This window comes from Haliotis rubra, unplaced genomic scaffold, assembly GCF_003918875.1.
Source record: "Haliotis rubra isolate DU_JTF1 unplaced genomic scaffold, ASM391887v1 Scf1290, whole genome shotgun sequence".
Taxonomy (NCBI): domain Eukaryota; kingdom Metazoa; phylum Mollusca; class Gastropoda; order Lepetellida; family Haliotidae; genus Haliotis; species Haliotis rubra.
This window is the reverse complement of record NW_025765215.1, coordinates 180,291-202,630: the sequence shown is the minus strand read 5'-3', so window position 1 is coordinate 202,630 and position 22,340 is coordinate 180,291. Positions and strand designations below refer to the sequence as shown.

General features: G+C 45.8%; 2 protein-coding genes across 4 annotated transcripts in view; one reads left to right on the top strand and one right to left on the bottom strand.

Annotated features, from left to right (window-relative positions):
- Window positions 1-22,340, top strand: part of LOC124266982 — an 82,511-nt gene that overhangs the window by 16,173 nt on the left and 43,998 nt on the right. The gene's annotated exons all lie outside the window — the stretch shown is intronic.
- The window catches only part of LOC124266981 (protein mono-ADP-ribosyltransferase PARP12-like), a 38,036-nt gene that overhangs the window by 3,758 nt on the left and 11,938 nt on the right, over window positions 1-22,340 (bottom strand). The window contains exons 1-6 of one of the 3 annotated variants that reach the window (XR_006895918.1): window positions 6,885-7,188; window positions 6,351-6,806; window positions 5,857-6,049; window positions 2,642-2,850; window positions 1,597-1,699; window positions 583-704 (exon numbers count right to left, since the gene is read on the bottom strand). Coding sequence is in view for 2 of the 3 variants with exons in the window: in XM_046701823.1 (XP_046557779.1) it covers window positions 583-704; window positions 1,597-1,699; window positions 2,642-2,850; window positions 5,857-6,049; window positions 6,351-6,805; window positions 6,884-7,117 (1,316 nt within the window). In the remaining variant the exon portion in view is untranslated. Of the gene's footprint in view, window positions 1-582; window positions 705-1,596; window positions 1,700-2,641; window positions 2,851-5,856; window positions 6,050-6,350; window positions 6,807-6,883; window positions 7,189-22,340 lie in introns of those variants that run through there. The other 2 variants (XM_046701823.1, XM_046701824.1) reach the window with 2 other exon arrangements.

Genomic DNA, 22,340 nt, shown 5'->3' with positions numbered 1-22,340 from the left:
ACAATTTGGGAAGCCCTTTTCTGGTGTCCCTGTCGTGATATTGCTGGAATATTGCTAAAAGCGGCGTTAATCCATACTCACTCACTCCTCTGAGCGCCCACAATATAGTTTCTGGAATGACTTTCACAAAGCGATCGTAACGACAGGACGGCCGTGATCATATCGTAAGTATACGACTTACGACGGTTGCAGCCTTAGGAACGCTTTGTGAAACCAGCCCGAGAGGGAATAAGTGAGTTTGGTTTTATCAATATTCCAGCAATATCACGGCGGTGGATATCAGCAATGGGCTTCACACACTGTACCAATATGAGGAATTGAACCCGGAATTGAACCCAAGACTTTAACCACCAGGCTACCACACCGCTCCTCCCAGCCCGAGACATAAGATAGTGAAACCGTGCTTGTAAAATTTACCTGTAAGCACAATTTGTCTTACTAGGACATTTGAATACGATTTACATGTTCCATAAGTATCTTAGGACTTCACAAATGAAGACACCATTTGCTCGAAATGAATATTGCTGGGTGCAACCAAGACACCTACAGCTAATTTTTTCTTTTCATACAATAAAAACTTACCCATCAAAATTCATCCAAAGTTCTCCATTTTCTATGCGCTCCAGTGAGACTATCGTCTTGTTTGGCAGAGTTTCAAGGAACAGGTTCGCTATCTTCTGGAACTCATCAGTAGTGTTGCTGATCTGAAGAGCAGAACAAGTGTGTATGTGTGCTTAGATTCTACAGTACCTTGGTTACGAGTGAGTGAGTGAGTTGGGTTTTACGCTGCTTTTAGCTGTATTCCAGCAATATCATGGCGGGGGACACTAGAAATGGGCTGCACACATTTTACCCATCCTTGGATACGAGGACAGGCATATTGCAGAACAGAACTATCAGCACCTTCTTTTAGAGGCTTATAGATGTTGGTGAGTGAGTGAGTTTAGTTTTACGGCGCACTCAGCAATATTCCAGCTATATGGTCGCGGTCTGTAAATAATCGAGTCTGGACCAGACAATCCAGTGATCAACAGCATGAGCATGAGCAGACCGCCGCCATGTAGCTGGGATATTGCTGAGAGTGGTGTGAAGCAATAACCAAACCAAACCAAACAATTTAATTTTTCCTTAAAATATTAAACGCAAATCCTTTTGGAATGCATATTCAGAATATTTTTATATAGATTTACAATAATTGTACACTCATTACCCTAATGGGTCACATGTTCACATGCAATGTCTGATTCCTAATTGTATTAGTGAGTGAGTTGTGTTTTACGCCGACTATTGCAATTTCCCAACATTATCACTATGGGACACCAAAACCAGGGTTCACACAACCACGCGCTGTGTGGAGAATCGAAACAAACCCTCCGTCGTGAAGAGAAACGAGTGAGTGAGTGAGTTTGGTTTAACGCCGCTTTTAGCAATATTCCAGCAATATAACGGCGGGGAACTCCAGAAATGGGCTTCGCACATTGTACCCATGAGTGGAATCGAATCCGGATCTTCGGCGTGACGAGCGAACACTTTAACATCTAGGCTACCAAACCGTCCCTGTGAAGAGGAATACTTATGTCAGAGATAATGTTTTACCATCATTTTGCTGTAATGCTTGAACAACTTCTCCTCATTTGTTTGACCAATGCTCCACCCTCGTGGACATAACTGCTTCTTCCTGCGGGGGTCAAAATTTGGCCTGAAACGAGAAAAGACATGATGAGACATTGAGGATGTGTGGATTATTATTATCATCGCCGATTTCTTTTCTCACAAAACAGATATGTGCAGCTCGTCTGGGCTATGTGGATGGTTTGCTTGGTTTTATAGTTTTAGGGTGACGCGGGCCAGTAAGAGGCCTACTTGCGCCCTGACTATGTGGACTAAACATGTTGAGTTGCCTCCCTTCACTGCGGGTTCGTATACCGGCCTTCGTATCCTAGTTGCGAAGATGGATGTTCACGATATTGATCACTGGATTGTCTGGTCCACACCCCTTTTTATTTACAGACCGTATAGCTGGAATAGCACAAAGTGCGGCGTTAAATAACCATACCAACCAAACCAACCAACCAACCAACCAACCAAACCAACCAACCAACCAACCAACCAACCAAACCAACCAAACCAACCAACCAACCAACCAACCAACCAACCAACCAACCAATCGAATCCCGGTTTGACCTGATTGTTTCTAGGGCATGATGTCTAGCATCATAGTTTCACCATAGTGGGAAACGTCAGGAGCGGTGGGGTAGCCTAGTGGTTAAAGTGTTCGCTCGTCACGCCGAAGACCGAGGTTCGATTCCCCACATGGGTACAATGTGTGAAGCCCATTTCTGGTGTTCCCCGCCGTGATATTGCTGGAATATTGCTAAAAGCGGCTAAAAACTAAACTAAATTATTTTTATGTCCTTAAATGTCCAAAGTCCCTCTCATCTGCAGGAACCAGGCTCATATGCTTTCTGTTAGCCTCCCTCCCTTAAGCCAGTAACAATGTTATCTCAGGGCGATGCTATTTTTAATGTCTTCAAAAGTCCAAAGTAATATAACATCGCACCCATGGTGTTAATCTACATCACTGGGTAGACCCTGCATTAACGATATATTTAAATGGATAAGTTATGATATGATACCATACCTCTTTCCAAGCTCTTCCTTGGTGACGAACTGAGGCCGTCTTCTGACGCGTCGTCCTTTAGAAGTGGACATATTTGTCTGCATCATTTGATCAAACATCAGCTTATATCTGAACCCAGTCGTTCCATAGTCGAGGGATCCATTTGTGTCTTGTTGGTATGCACTCTCTATACTGTCACTGTTGGTCTCGGTGGTATATCCGCCGGTGCCCTTCAAATGTAAGTTCTTGATAAATAATTCTTAATGGTAGTGTCGCGGCGGTTGGGTAGCCTAGTGGTTAAAGCGTTCGCTCGTCACGCCGAAGACCCGGGTTCGATCCCCTACATGGGTACAATGTGTGAACCCATTTCTTGTGTCCCCTGCCGTGATATTGCTGGAATATTGCTAAAAAACGGCGTGAAACTAAACTCACTCACTCACTACATACTAATGTCACTTCTTCCAGGTATTATACTCAACCAAATTAGAAACTTGACACACATTTATTTGGCAATTTATTTGGTAATTCATTTGGCAATTCCTTTTGGTTTCTTGTTGTGTTATACATACGGCAATGGCATGTTTAGAAGATAAAGCTACTCTGTTTTCAATTTTGCGGTCCTTTATCGTGGATTTAAGACCGCTAAATGTAATTTAAAAACCGAAAGCGCTAGAAAATTGAAAACAAAGTAGCTTTATCTTCATTCTAGCACGACTGATAAGCGTTTTCCTGCTTTATTTCAGGAAACAATATGCTTTTATTTGTAACAAGTAGCATAAATAGATAAAAATAAATACAGTTTACACTGCGAGCAAGCCCAAATATTTGAGTTTTCTCAAGCGAATTATTAACTTCCTCTACTGTATGACAATCGACTCGCTCCAATTCAAGACGTGAACTCGCTAAGTTTAGTCGCCGCTAACTTTATTCAGGGAAGTAATTGTTGACAACCACGCTAATATTCCGAATTTGGAAAAGACCTGACGAAACAGTGACATGCCAGCTTTTATGAGGGAAATTACTGGGCATTACGGCCGGACGCAAGCGGACAGGTTAGGACGTGTGGGCCGATGTGTGTTGTCGACGTCATGCCCGCTAGATCTAGACTCGGTTTGAAGTATGGTGGAATGCCGTTTTTGCGCTGCTGACGAATTTTTCTGCTTCGAAGTTTCAAACCATTCGCTTTTTACTTCAAAAACACCAAAGATATTGCTGAAGAAGATATCGCCGCGTGACGACATGTTTGTTTACAAAAAAAAAGGCTCAACGCGTTCATTGTATTCATACGCGGTCAATCGGTCACTTTAATTAGCGATCCTGAAACTTCCATTTAAGTACGGTTTTGATGCGCTCTCAGCCAATCAGAATCGAGTATCAAACAATGTCGTGCCAGAATGCCTGTTTGAACACGTTCTTGGAGACCCACGTGAGAAATCTTGTCATAAAGCGACATACCAAATACTCACGTCGCCATCATCTTAGCGATTGCACGTGCATTGAATTGCAAACACACGGACATTGCTGAAACAGGTTTGGTTTCAATATTGCAGCTGTATGGCAAGAGTCTGTAATAAATCGAGTCTGGACCAGACAATCCAGTGATCAACATCATGAGCATCGATCTACGCAATTAGGATGCGATGACATGTGTTGACCAAGTCAACGAGTCTGACCACCCGATCCCGTTAGTTGACTCTTACAACAATCATGGCTTGCTGAAGACCAATTCTAACACGGATCTTCACGGGTCACACTGGGTAGGCCTAATGATGAACAAGCCGTTACAGCCGAGCCTTGAGACAGTACACAGGAACCGTGTGCAACAGCCAGCACCATTGCAGATCGCCCCAGACCTGGGCATCGCACCATGATGACGTAGAAATCTGTTTACGTGTCGGTATCGAGCCCTCTTGTGACCGGGTGTAAAAACCTAGGAGTCAACTTTGTGTACAGACTCTTTCAGTGTTGTCACAACCACTAGTGTACAGTACACAACCCTGTGCACTTAAAAGAACCCACGAATCCGTTGGTATATGACCAGATGGTGGCCACATGAATACGTGCAAACACCCAGTTGCGAGTACAGCAACGTGCAGTAAACTTGGACAAAGTACTGGGACAGTCCACCCAGCTGTGAATGGGTATCTCGTTAGGATGAGAAAGCCACAATAACTCAGTGCGCCTAGTGGCTGCAAGAGTTGTATACTCCCCAGGGAGTTGAAATTGATAATAGGATGTGCCGTTGAGATTGACATCCAATGATCGAGGGAGAAAATACCAGCGCCTTGAGCATGCTGTAGTTGCCTGGATATGTGCGCTATATATATATCCTATTATATTATATATATTATATCACCGCAAGAGAGTGAGTGAGTTTAGCTTTACGTCGCATTTAGCAATATTCCAGCAACATCACCGTGGGGGACACCAGAATGGGCTTGACACATTGTACTCATGTGGGAAATTGAACCCGGGCTTTCGGCGTGACGAGCGCTTTAACCACTAGACTACCCCACCGCCTTATATGACGACAACCTTTTCTTGCAGACAGTTTTTCAGAGGTCGTGTGTTAGCACACACGATCATGAATCGACTGCGCACCACACGTATCAAAGTTAGAGGACATTCCTTCAGCGTCAGGGCCCAGGATTAACAATCCAATGAGATAATGTCCGTCCTGTTGTCTTTTCAGCAGCACAGTGTTCAAGTTACTTTAGGCCTTTGCCTGCAAATTCACCAGGTCTCTATCCCACAGACCCTGTGTCGGATAAGTGAGTGAGTGAGTGAGTTTAGTTTTACGCCGCACTCAGCAATGTTGCAGCTAAATAATCGAGTCTGGACCAGACAATCCAGTGATCAACAGCATGAGCATCGATCTGCGCAATTGCTGTGTCGGATGAAATGAAGAAGGTCTACGCTATGTACTAAATCCGATAACGTTCGTGATTTGAAGAGTTGAAGAGATTGTGGCCAGCCTTTCCACCATTCTTTCATTCCTATTTGATAGACTCCATGTGTCTGCATTGCACTGTTGTTCCCGTTACTCACAGTGGGTATACCCGTTGTGTTATTGTTGCTTGACCCCTGCCCTGACTCGTAACGTTAAATATGCCCTTTTCTTTTCAATCTTTTCAAATTTTGCAAAGCAATTTCTTTTGTAGCTTCACATATTGCTTATATTATTGTCGGAATCGTACTCTATTAACGATTATTTAACAAGGAATTCGTGGACTTACCGTTTTGCCATATTCCATCCAAGTTCCAGAATCGTCTTCCCAGTACCATCGCCATTGAGTTGCCCACTTATACAGTGAAGGTTGCATCCTGGGAGAACTGGATGACGGAGTAGACAGTCGCCGCACTGAGATCTTGGTCTTCTTGCTCAAGCCTGTCATTTCCTCAAAACTGACACGGACAAGATCTCCTTTCCTGAAAGGAAGCCTCATGAATGACCTCATGAATGTTTGTTTGTTGCCGCACTAAACAATATTCCATCTATATGGCGGCGGCGCTGACTTGGTTGACACATATCGTATCCCAACTGCATAGAACGATGCTCATGATGTTGATCACTGGACTATCTGGTCCTGACTCGTTTATTTACAGACCGCCCCAATATAGCTGCTATATTGCTGTTAAACTACACTAATCAACCCTTTGATATAGGTGATATAGCAGGAATAAATTCCAAAGCGTCAATCACTCACGTATAAAACTAGTAACATCTCACCTGTAGGCAACAGGACAACATTCTTCTCCCGGGTCAGAGTACGTCTTCTCCAGTTCAGTGTTGGTGGCATTATCAAAGTCTTTCCATGACTGCTGTCCTTGTACATCAGTCTCTGTATGCTGCCATTGGTAGATCATTGGTCGATGGTGTTTTCCGCATTTGTCACCCTGTTGGCACTTTCGAAATTTATGCATACAAATTTCATCGGTATTTTTTTCAACGGGTGCTTTCTGGTCTTTATTTGTCTGTTTCTTTGGTCTAGTTTTGGGTAAAGGCCCCTCCCTACCAAGTTGCTGTGGGTATTGAGACTCATGATCCTGTTGGTAAGAGGGGCCTGGTCTAGTTTGAGGAAAAGGTCCCTCCCTACCAAGTTGCTGTGGGTATTGAGACGCATGATCCTGTTGGTAAAAGGGGCCTGGTTGTGGTTGGGCCCATTGTCCAGGAGGTTGAAGATACGTGGCACCATATTGCTGATGGTATGGTGCAGCTGCTTGTGAATTAGCCTGTTGGTTCCATGAAAATGGCTGAAATGGCTGTTGATATGGCCCTGCTGGTGGTCGGGTTAAGGGAGCCTGTCCCATCATTGGCTGGGCGGTCTGACTGTTTACATCTGGATATGGGTTTGAATGTTGCAATGGGGGAGGGATTGGGAGATCTATCAGTGGTTGAGGACGGTTACGAATCTGTGACAGTTCCTCTCTGTTGTCTCCTCTTCCTCTAAAACCTCCCCTTCCTCCCCTTCCATCCCTTCCTCCTCTACCCCTCATCTGTTTCCCTTGTCCACGGCCTCTTTGGATTCCTCTTCCAGAGTTACCTCTGTTACTTCTTCCTCCTCTTCCGGATGAAGCAAGATGACTTTCTGATTTGCTTCTAGAAAGGGGTAAAGGAGTCAAATCAAGTTCTCGTAAATCACCAAGAATTTCCTCTTCAGGTTTCTGGATATCAAGACCGTGCTTCTCGAGTATTTCAGTGACACTCTTCTCTAAGATACTGTGCCCTTCACAATCCGCTCCACGTGTGCAAGATCCAGAAATGTAATCTGGACATAAATGCATACGGAAACACTTCGTTGGTGAGTCCTTGCAGGTTTTTTGTTGAAACTTGTGACAAAGCTCAGGCGTTGTGACTACACACCTGTTCCAAGGAGACCTGAAGATATTCCTCACGTTTTCTAGACTCAGCTTGTCCAGTCCATAAGGCTGAAGAACTCTCTGGTTGTGGGAAGTATTCAGATTGTGACCAAAAATACAGCTATTGCTTCTGCAGACGTCAGAGAGCAGAAAATACTTGCAAATATGTAAATCTCCACAGTTTTCACCACTGGAGCACGTCCCTCTATTCATAACATGTTTCCTACAAACTGCAATGCTAATTTCAATTCTAGCAGAAGTGGATAATAGGCTTTCGCCCTTTGATACTACCACTACACTTGGGACATTTTCCAGCTTCCGTTTTAGTTGAGTAGCATCATCCAAACTTCTACTCTTCATCTTCTTCAGGGACTGAAAGATTGTCAGCAATGATAACTCACATCGTTTTGGGGCAGATAAAATCTTCAACACATTTATTTCCAAGTCGTCTTCAGTGTCCATCTTGTAAGATAGTTGTTTAGCTGAAAAGAAATCAGCTGATAGAAACGTTATCCAACTATCGATGCAGATCATCTATACTGCGTAATGAATGTATATTTGTCAAACCATCTGGTATCATAATTGACATTCAACTATATATTCAATCATTTTCACTATTATTTCCCATTTGAGCCTAATGGATTTTGTTTGGGCTTTTTTTCTGAGTTAAATTCCGATGTTAACATATATTTACACCACGGTTATGATTATTTCACCTCATTCAAATTCAAGGCAACATCTAATTGATGCGTCTGTGTCAGGCAATGGTGGAGAACATATGAACAAGGTGACACACAAGAACCAAAATAGAAAATATCCCTCCGGAATATCTGCCGCTTTTCTGTGTTCATTGGATGGAGGGGCTGCCACTTCCCTATCCTTGGGCCCGCCAGGAGAGGGACGGTACATTGTGTTTGCATTTGTATTGTTTTTGCATTTATTTTGTAATTGTCTCTATTTTGTTTGCCGAAACTCACCCCTGCCCTGCAGATTTTAAGGCTCCTATAACCGAACAATAGCTGAATGCTTATTCTGACACCAGTACGAGCGGAAAATGGTGACACCCGATAAACAATCAAAGGAATGGGTTACGCATTTACCTAAAGTCATAAGTAGTATACACAAAAGGGGTACGAGATCACTTCCAACAAAAGACTCTGTAAAGCTTTATTTCATAAATAAAGCCTTTATCAGGCCCTTACCTCTCTCCGCTAGTGTGCATACCACTTTTGAATGACCGCGAATCGGCACTTTCCTGGTCTATGACAAGCCAACACTTCCTGCACTGTTGTGATCACTCGACAGGGAGGTAAGTGTTGTTTTGAGTAGTATATGGAATAGCGAGAAAAAGACGTATAGGTACACCTAAGTCTATAAGCTCCAAACTATCCAATTCGGCTCCCAGAGTCACAAAAAAAGTAGTGTTTCGCATTTGGGGGTTTGGACCTCTTTTTGTTTTTTCTTTGAGGTTTCTAGTAGTCTATCCAACCCAAGACAGGGTTTTCGGGAGAAAATCACCAGTATGTCGATGCAAGTGCACTCGAATTAGAGATACACTAGGTACATAGGTATAGAACACAACAAAATGTCTGGAACCAAGCTATAGTGTGAAGCCTATGCCGAGATCCGGTCGGGTCGTTTGTCCTTTCAAGAAGCGAAGAGGAAGTACCACATATCGCAAGCCAGATATACACAAATCCGAGGTGGTATAGACCCCGAGCCACAGACAACGACAACTCCCGACATGACCGAAATCTTCGAGGGTTCTGCTGGAGAAGTGTCCCCACGTATTGCTTTCGGACCAAGAGAAGCAAATCCTGGAGCAATCGGGGCACACCTTCTACGAGCGCTACCAGATCCCTCACCAGTTTCAGGTACTGTATTTGCTGTACTTTCGCCCATTCGTCGAAGATGGCAAAATAGTGGATTTCGTCTACCTCTACCCACCCAACCAATTTCGCCCCTCGGCAGGCAAACTCCGCATCGTTCTCGCAGACGACTACTATCCGGAACCCAAGGACAGGCACCACCGATGCACCGACTGCCTGGTCGCTCTATCGGAACTCCCCGCTGTCTTCGAGCGAGACAACTCTACGTGCAAGTGCGGTGCCATCGACCACTGCGTCGACAGCAAGAAATGCGTTCTCTGGGAAAAGAAAGCAATAGACTACACACCCCAGGAGCGACTCCCACTCGAGGTTCCAGAAGTAATCGGGGTTCGATGTCTGTATCTCGAATATAGAGAACCTGTACGACAACACCTGCGCTTTCTGGAACATACGGCACGCACTCCCCCTCAATTTGGTGGACTATTGTCCGTGCAAGGAGAAAGATTCCTGTCTCTTCCAACAGCTACTGGGGAAAGCAGAGGTACTCAGGGACGCAGCAATATTTGGCATACCCCTTTGCCCAGCTACGGCGGGCCCAAGGATAGGGAAGTGGCTGCCCCTCCGTGCAGCGAACATTGAAAAGCCACAGACATTTCGGAAGGAATGTACACATGCAAAAAGTTTGCCATAGCGAGATACGAAGGGAAAAAACGACTGTTGCTGCTTCTCGATTCGCCAACTGGAGAAAAAATGATTCCAGCCTACGGCTACAAGATACGAGAAACGATTCGGGACGCCGGTGGAATAGAACACCTACGGTTGGTGCGGGAACCGTTTCTGTGCAGGCTTGGTAAAATCTGCCGCTCATCCATATCGAAAAAGAAAGACGATAGAGAAGTCGAGTTGCTGCCCCCAGACCTTGGGCGAGAATAGTTTTCTGGGCAGCTCGCCTAGTATTTTTGCAGATGCATAGTCGCGGGCTTGGGATTGCAAAAGATGAATGGAGTCGTAGACTTTTCGTATTCCGACTGCTTTTCGTGGTAGGAAAGTAGGGTGCATACCCGGCCAAAAAAACCCAACAAAAAACGCATGGTTCGTATACCCTACTACAATACTTTTTTCCAAATAGGCTGCATTCCACACATCGAGTTCTCTACTCCATATAGTGGGGACCCCCGGGTTTGGCTGTGGAAACTGGTATGGGCGTTTCTGTCTTCTTGTCGGCCGGTGTGTGTAAGGGGTGCACGAAGTGGGAAACTGGTTTGGACGTCTTCTTCTCTTCAACATGGACCAGTGTGCTGTGCTTCCAGGTCTTGTGGGGACCTTCCAGAGATAAACGGCAACTAGCGAAATGTTTGTTTCTCTCGGTCCGAAAGCAATACGTGGGGACACTTCTCCAGCAGACCCTCGAAGACTTCGGCCATGTCGGGAGTTGTCGTCGTCTGTGGCTCGGGGTCTATACCACCTCGGATTCGTGTATATCTGGCTTGCGATATGTGGTACTTCCTCTTCGCTTCTTGAAAGGACAAACGACTCGACCGGATCTCGGCATAGGCTTCGCGCTATAGCTTGGTTCCAGACATTTTGTTGCGTTCTATACCTATGTACCTAGTGTATCTCTGATTCGAGTGCACTTGCATCGACATACTGGTGATTTTCTCCCGAAAACCCTGTCTTGGGTTGGACAGACTACTAGAAACCACAAAGAAAAACCAAAAAGAGGTCCAAACCCCCAAATGCGAAACACTACTTTTTTTGTGACTCTGGGAGCCGAATTGGATAGTTTGGAGCTTATAGACTTAGGTGTACCTATACGTCTTTTTCTCGCTATTCCAAATAGTACTCAAACAACACTTACCTCCCCATCGAGTGATCACAATAGTGCAGGAAGTGTTGGTTTGTCATAGGCCGTGTGACCAGGAAAGTGCCGATTCGCGGTCATAGTGACCAGGAAGTTGGCTGGGAAGGGCCTGATAAAGGCTTTATTTATGAAATAAAGCTTTACAGAGTCTTTTGTTGGAAGTGATCTCGTACCCCTGTTGTGTATACTACTTCATAGCTGCAATTAATCAAGAAATCACTAGACAGATTGACAAAATAACGGTTGACGCCATTAAAAATGAAATCGGTGACTGCCGAATCATCTGCACCACCAACGGTTAAAAAAGTGACGAAACTGTCTGACTGGGTCGCCGTGAGGTATTTGTAACAGACCGGTGAACTTGAAGGAGGGGATGCACGTTGCGCTACAGATTCGGTGTGGTCCATCAAAACGTATAGTATTGATTGGGCTGATATCAAAGAAGGTCAGTCCTATTTGTATTACCTGAAGGATGGACCAGGTCGAGGATTCGTGAGAGAGGAATTACTAATCATACCTTACCACACGGTGGTACCTCCATTGAAAAAATAGGCAAAAATATGGGGGACATCGAATGATGGTCGACGCTGTTTTTGCCGTATCTTTAGTCTATCGTTTGGGCATTATTTACGCTAAATAATGCCATAGGAGGAAGTGATGGAACATTGTTTGATGTCCGTGGCTCTTTTTCGATGGTGGTGGGAGCTGATTTGACCGCAGAGGTCCTCTCAGAGGACCTGTTCTCGTAAGCCCATCGTATATACTACTACTGATGTGAAAACCTGATGCCCATTTGACATTTATGGGGTATTATATGTTTTATGTTCTATTGATGTTGTTTAACGCCGCACTTCCAGCCATATAGCTAAGCCGTTGGTTGACTGTTGTTTAAAGGTCACATGCAACGTAAAACAGAACTTTGCAGATTCTGATACCTTTCGCATGGACTTACCGAAACAAATCATCAAAATGCAAATTCAACTTATAAAGTTGAAAAATAACGCGATGAAAAAAACCGCAAGAAAATCGGAGTTCAAACGTTTCACTAATTTTCCCCGACTTTTCCGCTGAAAACTGGTTTCAACAACTGGGCTGGCGCCATAGCACATGTGCAGTGAAATAGGTTTGCGCAACTTGAAGCGGGCTGTCCAGTGAATACTCGGTGAAGGCTTTGGTGTGAGCTATTTTTCTAATGTTTTGTTGATATCTCACAGGCGCGAGCTTTTTATATGTTATGACAATAAATAAACTGTTTATATAATTTCATTTGTCTATTTCACCACACGTTCTTCTTACCGAGTCACTTTCTCAATTCATACTTAAAAGCAATGTCATTATTTAGCGTTGACAGAATTTCTAACTGTGATATAGATATGTCGTTGTCACAGACAAAACTCAATGTCTTGTTTTATTGACACCTGTGTGTCTGCCTGCCTGTCTGCTAATGACAATATTAGTAGTATATACAATGGGGGTTCTGGACCACTTTCAACCAAAGCCTCTGCAAAGCCTTATTTCACAAGTAAGGCTTTGGTCGGACCCTTAGCTCTTGCTACCATTTCCCCTACTATGAAAAAGTTTGGGACGATAGCGGGACCTCCTAGCCGCGCTGGGGGTATGGCTGGAGTGTGTTGGTATCCTGGGGCACCGCTATGCCGTGTTGACTGGAGGTAACACTGTGCCGTACGGTACGATCAATAATTCCGCTCTTACAAACCCCCTACCTGGCCCATCCCTCAAGTAGTACAAGTTAGGCTCGTCTGCTTTGATGTCCACTTTATCTATGTTGTAAGTTTTGACTGACCATATAGGATCAGTGGCTCGCTTACGGCTATCACCCTCGTGTTCCCCCGGCTGGTATAGATACCTAACTAGGGCCCTATCTGGTATCTGTTTCTCTTTTCCACGCAATGGAGCAGCCGACTCTGCAACTATTGATTTTAGTTTGATAGCGTCTGCCGGTTTCTTGCCGGTGAGACGGGTGACTTCATGGTTGATTGCCGACACCACCTTGAGTAACCTCGCGACCCATTCAGTCGATCGTTTTCCCGGGGTTGCCATCTCCCTAGCATACTGATGTCCGAATAAGCGCTCAGTCAAAGTCCTATTAAATCTCTCAACTATGGCTTGGCTGCGATGGCTCCGCCGCCGCCACGCCTGACCTTTGTATCGTGTTTGGCTAGCAGTTGTGACACGCCACCCATGAACTCCCGTCCGGGGTCAACTTGCAGCTCTGTTGGCCATACGCCAGCGGACTGGGCGCTTGTATATCGTTCAAATCCTCTGGCTACCTGGGCAGAATCTTTTCGTGGTCAAGGGCTCGGCTTCCTTTGTAGCGACTGGCTACGCCCACTACGGTTAAGGCATACTTGTACCTCTTATCGTGGGTAGGAACAGTAGGTCTGCCTGGTGAACGCTATATTAGGTATGTTAATTCCAAACTTCCTTCTAGGCACGTGAGCGTGGTGGTGGCAAATAGATCTGCCACAGGGCTTGTTTTTCAAGCCACTTTGGCCTCTCCGGGGTACTCAAGGCGCATTTTAGCTAGCTTATCTACAGCGCTAGCTCCTTTCCAGTACCCACGCCGGGCTATAGTAAATAGCCTCAAACTTTCTCTGGTTCGCGGACATGTTCAATTTTCTCATGTCCATACGCTGCATTTGTTTATCCCATCAATAGCTATCCAACGTTTAGTGTCCATAGGCGACAGGGATGTCTTGTTTATAGTCAGTCCGTGATATCTTATGGCCATCACTTCTAAGTGTGTTCATTTTATGCCTAAAGGTACGGGTCTTGAACAGTGCTTCCTTGAATCTGGCGTGTTTGATGTGTTGTTTCACCACATACTTTAACACCCTTAGCCTTCCGGATCTCACCATTGTCGGCTTTCAGTATGGAGTACATCTTAGGCCTCAAACCTATGTACTATTCGCTATGGGCGTGCCAGCACACCTCATCCTTCATCTTACCTAGGACCTTTTTATTTACCGTATCGTGTATGGCATGGTCCTTGGGGTAGTCGCTGGTGTCATACAAATCGAGGTGTTTTTCATGTCCTCGCATTAACGCCCTCGGATCGAATCTCCATCAGCAGGGAATCCGTGTCAGTGTACAGCACTTCACACCTGTCGCCGCATTCTGTTTCTTAAGCTCGTTGTAGTAAAAGTCGCACATCAGGTGTTTGGATAAATCGAGGATGCTCATCCCCACGTGAAACAGGCCGTTGAATTTTATGTGGCTTTTCTTCATGTGTAGGGCAACTAGGTCATCGGTGAATATCTTGCTACGGTTGAATGCCGGACTGGCTATCAGTTTCCTGAGCTTGTCTTCCTCATTCGGACCGAATCCAGCTTCACGGTCAATGCCGCTTTCCTCAGGTTTTCCATAGTCTTACCAAACACCGAGTTGTTCATGGAGCTTGTAGAGATTTTTCTCAAAATCACTGGTGGCAAGCTTTCGGAGGTCTGTGTTCATTCTGATGTAGGGCTCCATCCATGGGCTCTGGCCTAACACGAGCACCCTATGTATTTTAGTCAACCTCATACCCAACTTACAGGTACAGCTGTAGGTTGCGATATAGTGAATCCATGTACTTGGTCTTATTCATTAAGTTGGGCACGAGTTTTTCAACGTCTGTCACCCGCCCACCTAACAAGTTATGTTGGTACTCAGACATCCAGTCTGGGTTAACTCTCATACGTTCGGGGGCAAGGGGGTAGCTGTTGTGTGATGTGTGTAATGCCTTGGGGTACTCTAAGTCAACCTCGAGGATATAACCTTTGTTCGAATCTGGTGCGATGCTCATAACATCGACCTCCTGTGACGCCCATTCGAATCACCCTGTGGGTAGATACTGGCTCATAGCCCAGCCGTACAGGTTGTTGGCGTCGAGGTAGAGAATGTGATTGGTTGGCTTGCGAGGGTCGTAGCCCTTCACGCATTGATTATTTGCCTCGCTGCATCGCTTGGTTGCCATGGAGATCCCACCTCGCAAGCCTTTCTCAATGAATAGGTGCATGTCATAATCTGTGAGTAATTCCAACTTAACTCCGGTCTTTTAAGCAAGGCATCCGACGACAGACCTGGACTGGTGTAATACCATGCGGGTCGAGTTTATACTGCTTTTAAACACGTCCGGCCTAAAACGTTTCAAACACGTCGGGTTAACAGCAGTACATCTGTCCTCAAGTACAGGTCGTGATAATCCCCCAGGTTCTTACAACCCAGTTTATTCCATACATTAATAGCGCAGTGAGTAATCATCTTGGGATATTGCTGAGTCGGTCAGATTGCTGTAAAATTCTCTGATGGGGGTAGTCTGGTCTCGCTAACTTGACCCAACTATCCATGTACTCATAGGGTACACACCTTCCTCATAAGCAGGGGTCTAGTCTCGCGCCTGTGTATCGGTCGGTGATAGGGAAGGTATCGTCACCTTGACCAGACTGTCGAGTGAAGACAATAGAAATTGTACTGAATCTATGAACCTAAGACCGTTTAAGCTGAAGGAGATGTATCTCTCCATGTTGTTGGGGATGCACGTTATATTACCATCGATTTTCGCAATGGCCTGCATGATCAAGTGTGAGTCATACCCTCTCAAGTTGTGAAAGACAACGGGGATGTTTATTGTCTTAGGGGTGATTCTAAGCTTGAGGTTACACGCGCTATGAGCGGCGCCTCTATACTTACCGGTTACGTGGCAGTGATCTCTCACCGAATCACCATTCAGTGGTGAGTCACACACATGACAGTTAGTGCTACAGGCGTGAGCTAGCTTGTCGGCTCGGGTCATACGCATGGGAGCGACTCTATACAGTGCATTCCTAATAATTTTTTCTTCCTCCTGCAAACACTTTAGAAACCTTTCAGCCGCGTCAGGGCCCCTATACACTACCGGAGCTTTCGTTTCCCCATCACAACGGACGACAATGTATCCAAACCAACAGGCTTCATGCTCTTGTGTTTTTCGGGTGGTTGGGGTACCCCCAACAACCCCGCCTGTGGGGTTATCCCCAACAACTGGTTTGACCAAGGCTTCAAAGTCGGCGTATATGATATAAGGCACAGACATTTGGTTCTTGTGGTTACCGAATTTTAGGATATTGTCACCTTCTTTAGGCATGTCGACTCGTATAGCCGTCTGCCCCACACCTTGGCAATCCTCCCGTGGGATTCTAATAAATCAGCTCGTGTGAAGCCATGTAGGCACCGTTCGCAGAAGTGGGTCTTTTCTCTGTGTGCCGATTGGTCATACAACAGCCTGCTAAAGTGTTTTATCCATGTGTAGTGATACTTGTCACCTCGCTGAATCATGAATATATTGATAATGGGTTTCCCCCCTTGGGGTCCCCCCAACAGTTGGGGTCCCCCCAACGGACTGACTCTGTGCACTATTGTTGTGTTACCTTCGTGCCCAAAGACATTTATAGCTAGATTATTCTGTTTTTCTATTTTAGTGATCTGGGATATGGGGGTGGGTTCATCTATACCATCCCAGTTGAGTCCATCGTCTTGGGGATAGCTAGAAAGCCTGTCTGAATGAGTGTCAGCTGGAAACAAGGCTGACCTGATAGCTACCCTCAGGCAATCGTCTCCTCTATTCTTGACATTGACCATGGCATGTTTTTTCCTATAGTAGGGGGGCAAGTCTAGGTATGACCCGCCTCTGAACGGCACGTGAGTTAGCTATGTCTAGATAGACATTATCGATTTTATCTACAGTCCACCCAGACCCCAAGTGTGTGTAGCGTTCTAGGTATTCCCGTATCTGCTGAAAACTGGTATCGATTGATGCGTCAATGGTCTCTGTATGCGTGACAACCTTTTTGTTTACCTCGAAGTAAGGCTGAACGCATTCTCAGTGACTCCCAGTGGGGGTTCCCCACGTTCTTATCGGCGACATTTTCACTGTGATTTGAAATTTGATACTTCCTAGACTGTTTAGTTCCTGGTTTATTTTATCAGCTATCAGAGGCTTGATATCTGTAATGTCTATGTTCCTATCAACATGCATGCTCAGCCTTTCAAATAGTTACCTACAGCTACAGTGGGTACTGAACTGTAGGTCGACAGCTCTATTCTGTCAGTGAACAGTTCTACAAGCTGTGGCTTTCTCATTCGAATATCCCCCTAACCCCAAATCACGCCTGAACTTTCAGTTCTTTACAGTGGGAGGTTTTGCTACGGGGCATGTGATAACAATGCCATTAACCCGCTCTCCCCAGGTTTGAATAACCCGTGAATCCAAGCTGTTTTGCTTGAGCTTTTAATTGTTTTACCGTGGAGGGGCTTCTAAACCTAGTAATCTCAACAATGCTGGCTTCCGTGATTCGAGAATACCCGACACACCTCTCTGCCTGGCTTAATTCGCTTTAAGTTCACCAACAGTGGTCATAATTATGCATACACACCTAAGAGAACCAATATCTAATTGGCCCAACCGTGAAGGTAAAAATCAAGATACACCTTATCGATTATTCCCTCAACTCCACCCGAATATGCAAAGAGCATAGTAGGGTGTTTTGTATTACTTGCAACGAGTCACAACAAGTATATCTATATCCCCATGCACATCTACTCACCACCATCAAAGTAATTCCAAGTGTGCCCAGCCCATGGCACATCAAACCCTACTTTTACAATGATTGTAAACGAGCACCCCTTATATAGTTCCCTAATAATCATGGGTTTGAGGACACTAATATCTATACTTTTCCCCACATCCATCTGCCAGCTGCTCAGGCAACCTTCCCTGGGCTCAATTTCCACAAACATAGCTATACGTAGGTGTGTATAATCTCTAATTGGGATCTATCTTGAGAAGTCGCCCTCACGCTCTTTTATGTAGGCCTTTTTATTCTCGTAGATGAGGTGATGTCTGACTACGTTAGCCTCCGCGGAGCTTTACATAGACAGTAGTGCCCTCTTTAACCCCTATACCGCATTACAGAACACACGTAGTTAGGGCTTCCCATGTGGAAACAACAGTACCCCCTGAGTCCTGCATTTCCTACCACAGGCTCGGTCTTCCCATAAGTATGTATTCGCGATCGGTATGGAGCAGGTCTCATGTTTAGCATACTTATATGGGTATTTAGTCTAATTGTTTCAATAACCAACGAGTCGCTGCTATACCCAGCTTATGAAGACCAGTTCACGGTCCATTTGTCCCTTGGATGGTGTGTAGTACTGAGCGAGTGTGGGTTTATTGAGTGGTTGCAACTCTTTACCTGTTAATAGGTAGTATTGTCTCGCTAAGTCGTCGACATCGTGGAATGTTTGAACAGCATGGTTTTCACGCCTGAGTTGTTCGTTAATGTAATCGATCCTCTGGAGGCGTTTTTTAGCGTGCATCGATTGTGCGGCCTGTAATCGCTTCTACAGCGAGGTGCGGTTCTCTTCCGTTCGCCGTCCGACTCGTGACTTGAGAAGAGGAAATTACTCCCGGAAAATGCTAGGGCATTTACTAACGCCCCACCAACCATCATGGCAATCGTGGCCATCTTTACTTCATAATATTTTCAGGTAGTATCCCTTGTTTTACTAGGATGTCTTTTGTAGCCATCGCCATACCAAGGTTCATTATAAGCATACCCATCTAGCTTGATAGTTGGTTGTTTAAGCACCATTTTGGTCAACCGAGCGTATCCTACGGCTAGACTGGCGACCACTGTGGCGTGGTATGCGTCGTTGACGAACGTTTTCCCCTCAGACATTATGTATATGATATAAAAATATTGAATTATAACATGATATGCGGGTCGACCTCTAATTGTGGGGGATCCCCGGAATCCTTAGGATTGTGAGGGTTTCCCTCCCCGGAATCCTTAGGATTCCTATGTCGTATATATAACCACCAGATAGCCACGCAGCAGCTATGCGATACAACTAACAAAAGAGTCGCCCGGGTGAGTCACCCCTGATAATTTTATGTTGGTTACACCACCGTTTTTTACCGGCAGCTACTCTCTTAGGATTCTTCTGCCTGGTTACTGTAGGGGGTTGGGGTTTCCCCAACGTGGGGGTTTCCTCCAGTTGTTGGGGTTTCCCCAACGTGGGGGTTTCCACCAGTGGGGTTTCTTCTGAAGGGGTCTGGGGTTGGGTCTCCTGTGCAGCATCCATCTATACTATTATTATTATTTTTCCTCTCAAATTGACAATGCTTTGCCGTGATAATCGCCGCCGTCACCGGGGCTAACAACATACCGTATTTGTGATACAGCTCACAGCTAATAGAGCTCAAGGCGTGTTCAATAAAAGGGTCTTTCTCGAGGTCTTCCCACAGGTAAAGTCGACGCTCTGGGGGGATGGGAAGGAAGTACGACGCAATACCAGTGTATATCTGGGTCATAGTCGATCCTATTGTCTTTGTCATTTCTGCTCCGAGCCGGGACTCGTATCTAGCGTACAGCTTATCGATTTCTTCGGCTGACATTTTGTGAATTTTATCATGAGTGTAGTCTCCAAAGTAATGTTTGGCTTTGCCACCAACAGCCAACGCCACCAGTTTCTCTCGCTTATCATCATCCACCTGGGGTGACTGGGGTACCAACAATTGTTCAAGCAATTCCTCACACTCCATCTTATAATGTAACAAGTAAGTTTTAGTTTTAACAATATAATACCCGATGCAGGCAAAACACAGCGAAATGAAGGTTAAGTTGCACACGACGCACACTTCAAATATCATAGCTATAACTAAATGCTAAGCATTATACTAAGCATTGCTAAGCATTTGCTAAGCATTACTAAGCTTTGCTAAGCATTTACTAAGCATTGCTAAGCTAAAACACCCTATAGGCTACTGGTTGATCGGTCTTGAGCACGAGCTTAGGATGTTTAGTTTCAGCGAGCTGTTTCTTCACACGCTCCCGTTCTAATTTACTCATCACATCGTTCTCTCTCAAACACTCCTCGAACGAATCCCTGTCCTTGCAGTGAAATAAGGCCACCCATCGCGTCTGCTCCCTTAGGTCTTTCAACACCGAGTTGAACTTCTGCGCCAGTACCCATACGCTATGATTTGCGTGTCGGCCGGAGAAGGCCAGGTACGATAGCATGTCTCTCTTTTTTGTTATCTCACAATTAGCGCTGCAGTCGTCCAGTATGAACAGTGTAGACTCCCCTTTAAATTTCATATGGTAAGCTTTCAACCAGTCCTGCAGGCGTGTTCCCGGGTCGACTTTGTGTGTACGTCCGGTCCGGCTATCACCCAAGGTCTTTCCGCGGTATGCTTTATTCATGCTTAGAGTAGGGCACACGATAACGATGTTATCAAACACATCCCTGTAGTGCCCCTCCAACATATCCAACACGAAAACGGTCTTCCCACAGCCAGTCTGCCCGCACACTATGGCGCAGTGTGGGTCGCGGGGCAAATCAGTAGGCAGTGGTCTAGTAGATGGCTTGCACGAATCTCCCATTGTCTATATTAAGTTGCGCGTCCATAATAACGTACAGATATAATTTCAACTTACCAGCGGTTGAGCCTTCTTGGTAATCTGGATAGTAATCCTCGCTGCCATTGTCTGGCGCGGCGGCCCGCTACCGTGTAGTTTATCGTCATCCGTGGATCGCATGTCCAACCATAGGGCGTACTTGGTGGTCAGGTATTCACCGATCTTCACGGAGGATAGGTCCAGGTCCTTGGTTATGTGGTGTTGTTTGGCTGGTAGCTTTTTTATCCCATCCCACTGCTGGTATGGCCTCATACCATGACTGAACAGCTGGTTGGGCACGCCTCTATGGTCACTTCCACCTTTTCAATCTCGGGTTGAAAAACTCTCGCCGTCCCTCCGAACGGCTCGTAATCCTCCACTGGGATCTACCAGGATGCCTTTCATCGATCAGCGCCGCACGCTCAGGTTGATATTCCACACAGTGTCGCTCTTATCTCGCACGACTGATCTATGCCTCAGTATGCGATCGTACAGGATGGCCATCTTCCCAGAGTACTGGCTTCAACCTGCCTGGCCAGCTCCGGCTAGTGACCATGTCGAACTCCAGAGAGATGTTGTCTATGGCGAACTGGCCTCATCACCGCTTCGACGCACGCACTACTTTACTGTAGTCGGTTAAATGTGAGCTCAGATTCAAGCCTATCACCCAGCTGCCTGGTAAAACGGCGCGTGTCCCGTGAGCAACTCGAAGTCGAGCGCACGCAGAACCGGTTCCCGATGCACGCCATGGCGTCTTTCACCGTCCGTGATCTTGTCTAGCTGGTCTTGGCGCGAAGGCATACCCTATGCGCGACCGGGTTGATTTTGTTGATACCCTGGTACACGCCATTGACACGCTTCTCCTCGCTTCCAGAGATCCCCATAGCAGTGAAACACGCCGCTGTCGTCGATGCTCAGCACCTCATTACCGCTGATCTTGATGGTGGTTTTCTTGATGATGGCTCGACCTACGCTCCGCACTAGCTCGCGTTTGTCGTTGGTGGAGGTCAACGTGAGGTTGAACGCAGTCGAACCGCCTGGTACAATGAGGTCATTCTCGCCAAGGTTTGGAAATCTTACCAGCAGCGCTTTGGTTCTGGTCTATCTTGCTGGGATTGTTGGTGATGGTCACCGACTGGCGCCGGACTCTGGCCTAGAGGCTCTCTTTGATCTTCTGAAAGGATCTAGTTTTCTACCGTACATTGTTATATAAATGAAATATATTTTAATACTAAATAATGGCAGAGTACATACCTATGGATGATATGTGGGATGATAGTGCCCAGGCATTCGACGAGCAGGAGACCTCATTCACTAACCCTTAAGTACTGAACTTGTACAGCCTGCTGTCGACGATTATTACAACGCAGTTGAAAATAGAGACAACATCAAGCCGCTGGGAAGGGACTATGCCAAGTTTACCGTCGATAAGAAGGGCACGCTGCGATTGAAGGCTCACCCGGGCTCGATATCATAAAAGACGGGAAGCCGTGATGCTTTTGTCAACACTCACCAGTCGCCTCTGGTGGGGCCAGCTGATCCGTGATGAACATAGATTACGCATTACGCGACGACCTCAAGCTTCCCTCGGCGGTCGTCCAAGATCTGCAAGCAGCCAGGGCCAATACTGGGGATGCTAAAGAAACGTCGGACAGTATCGAAAAATATTGACCACGCATCATGACAAACCCTTGCCGGGTCTCGAATTTCCCCTGAGGGAACTGCGTGGG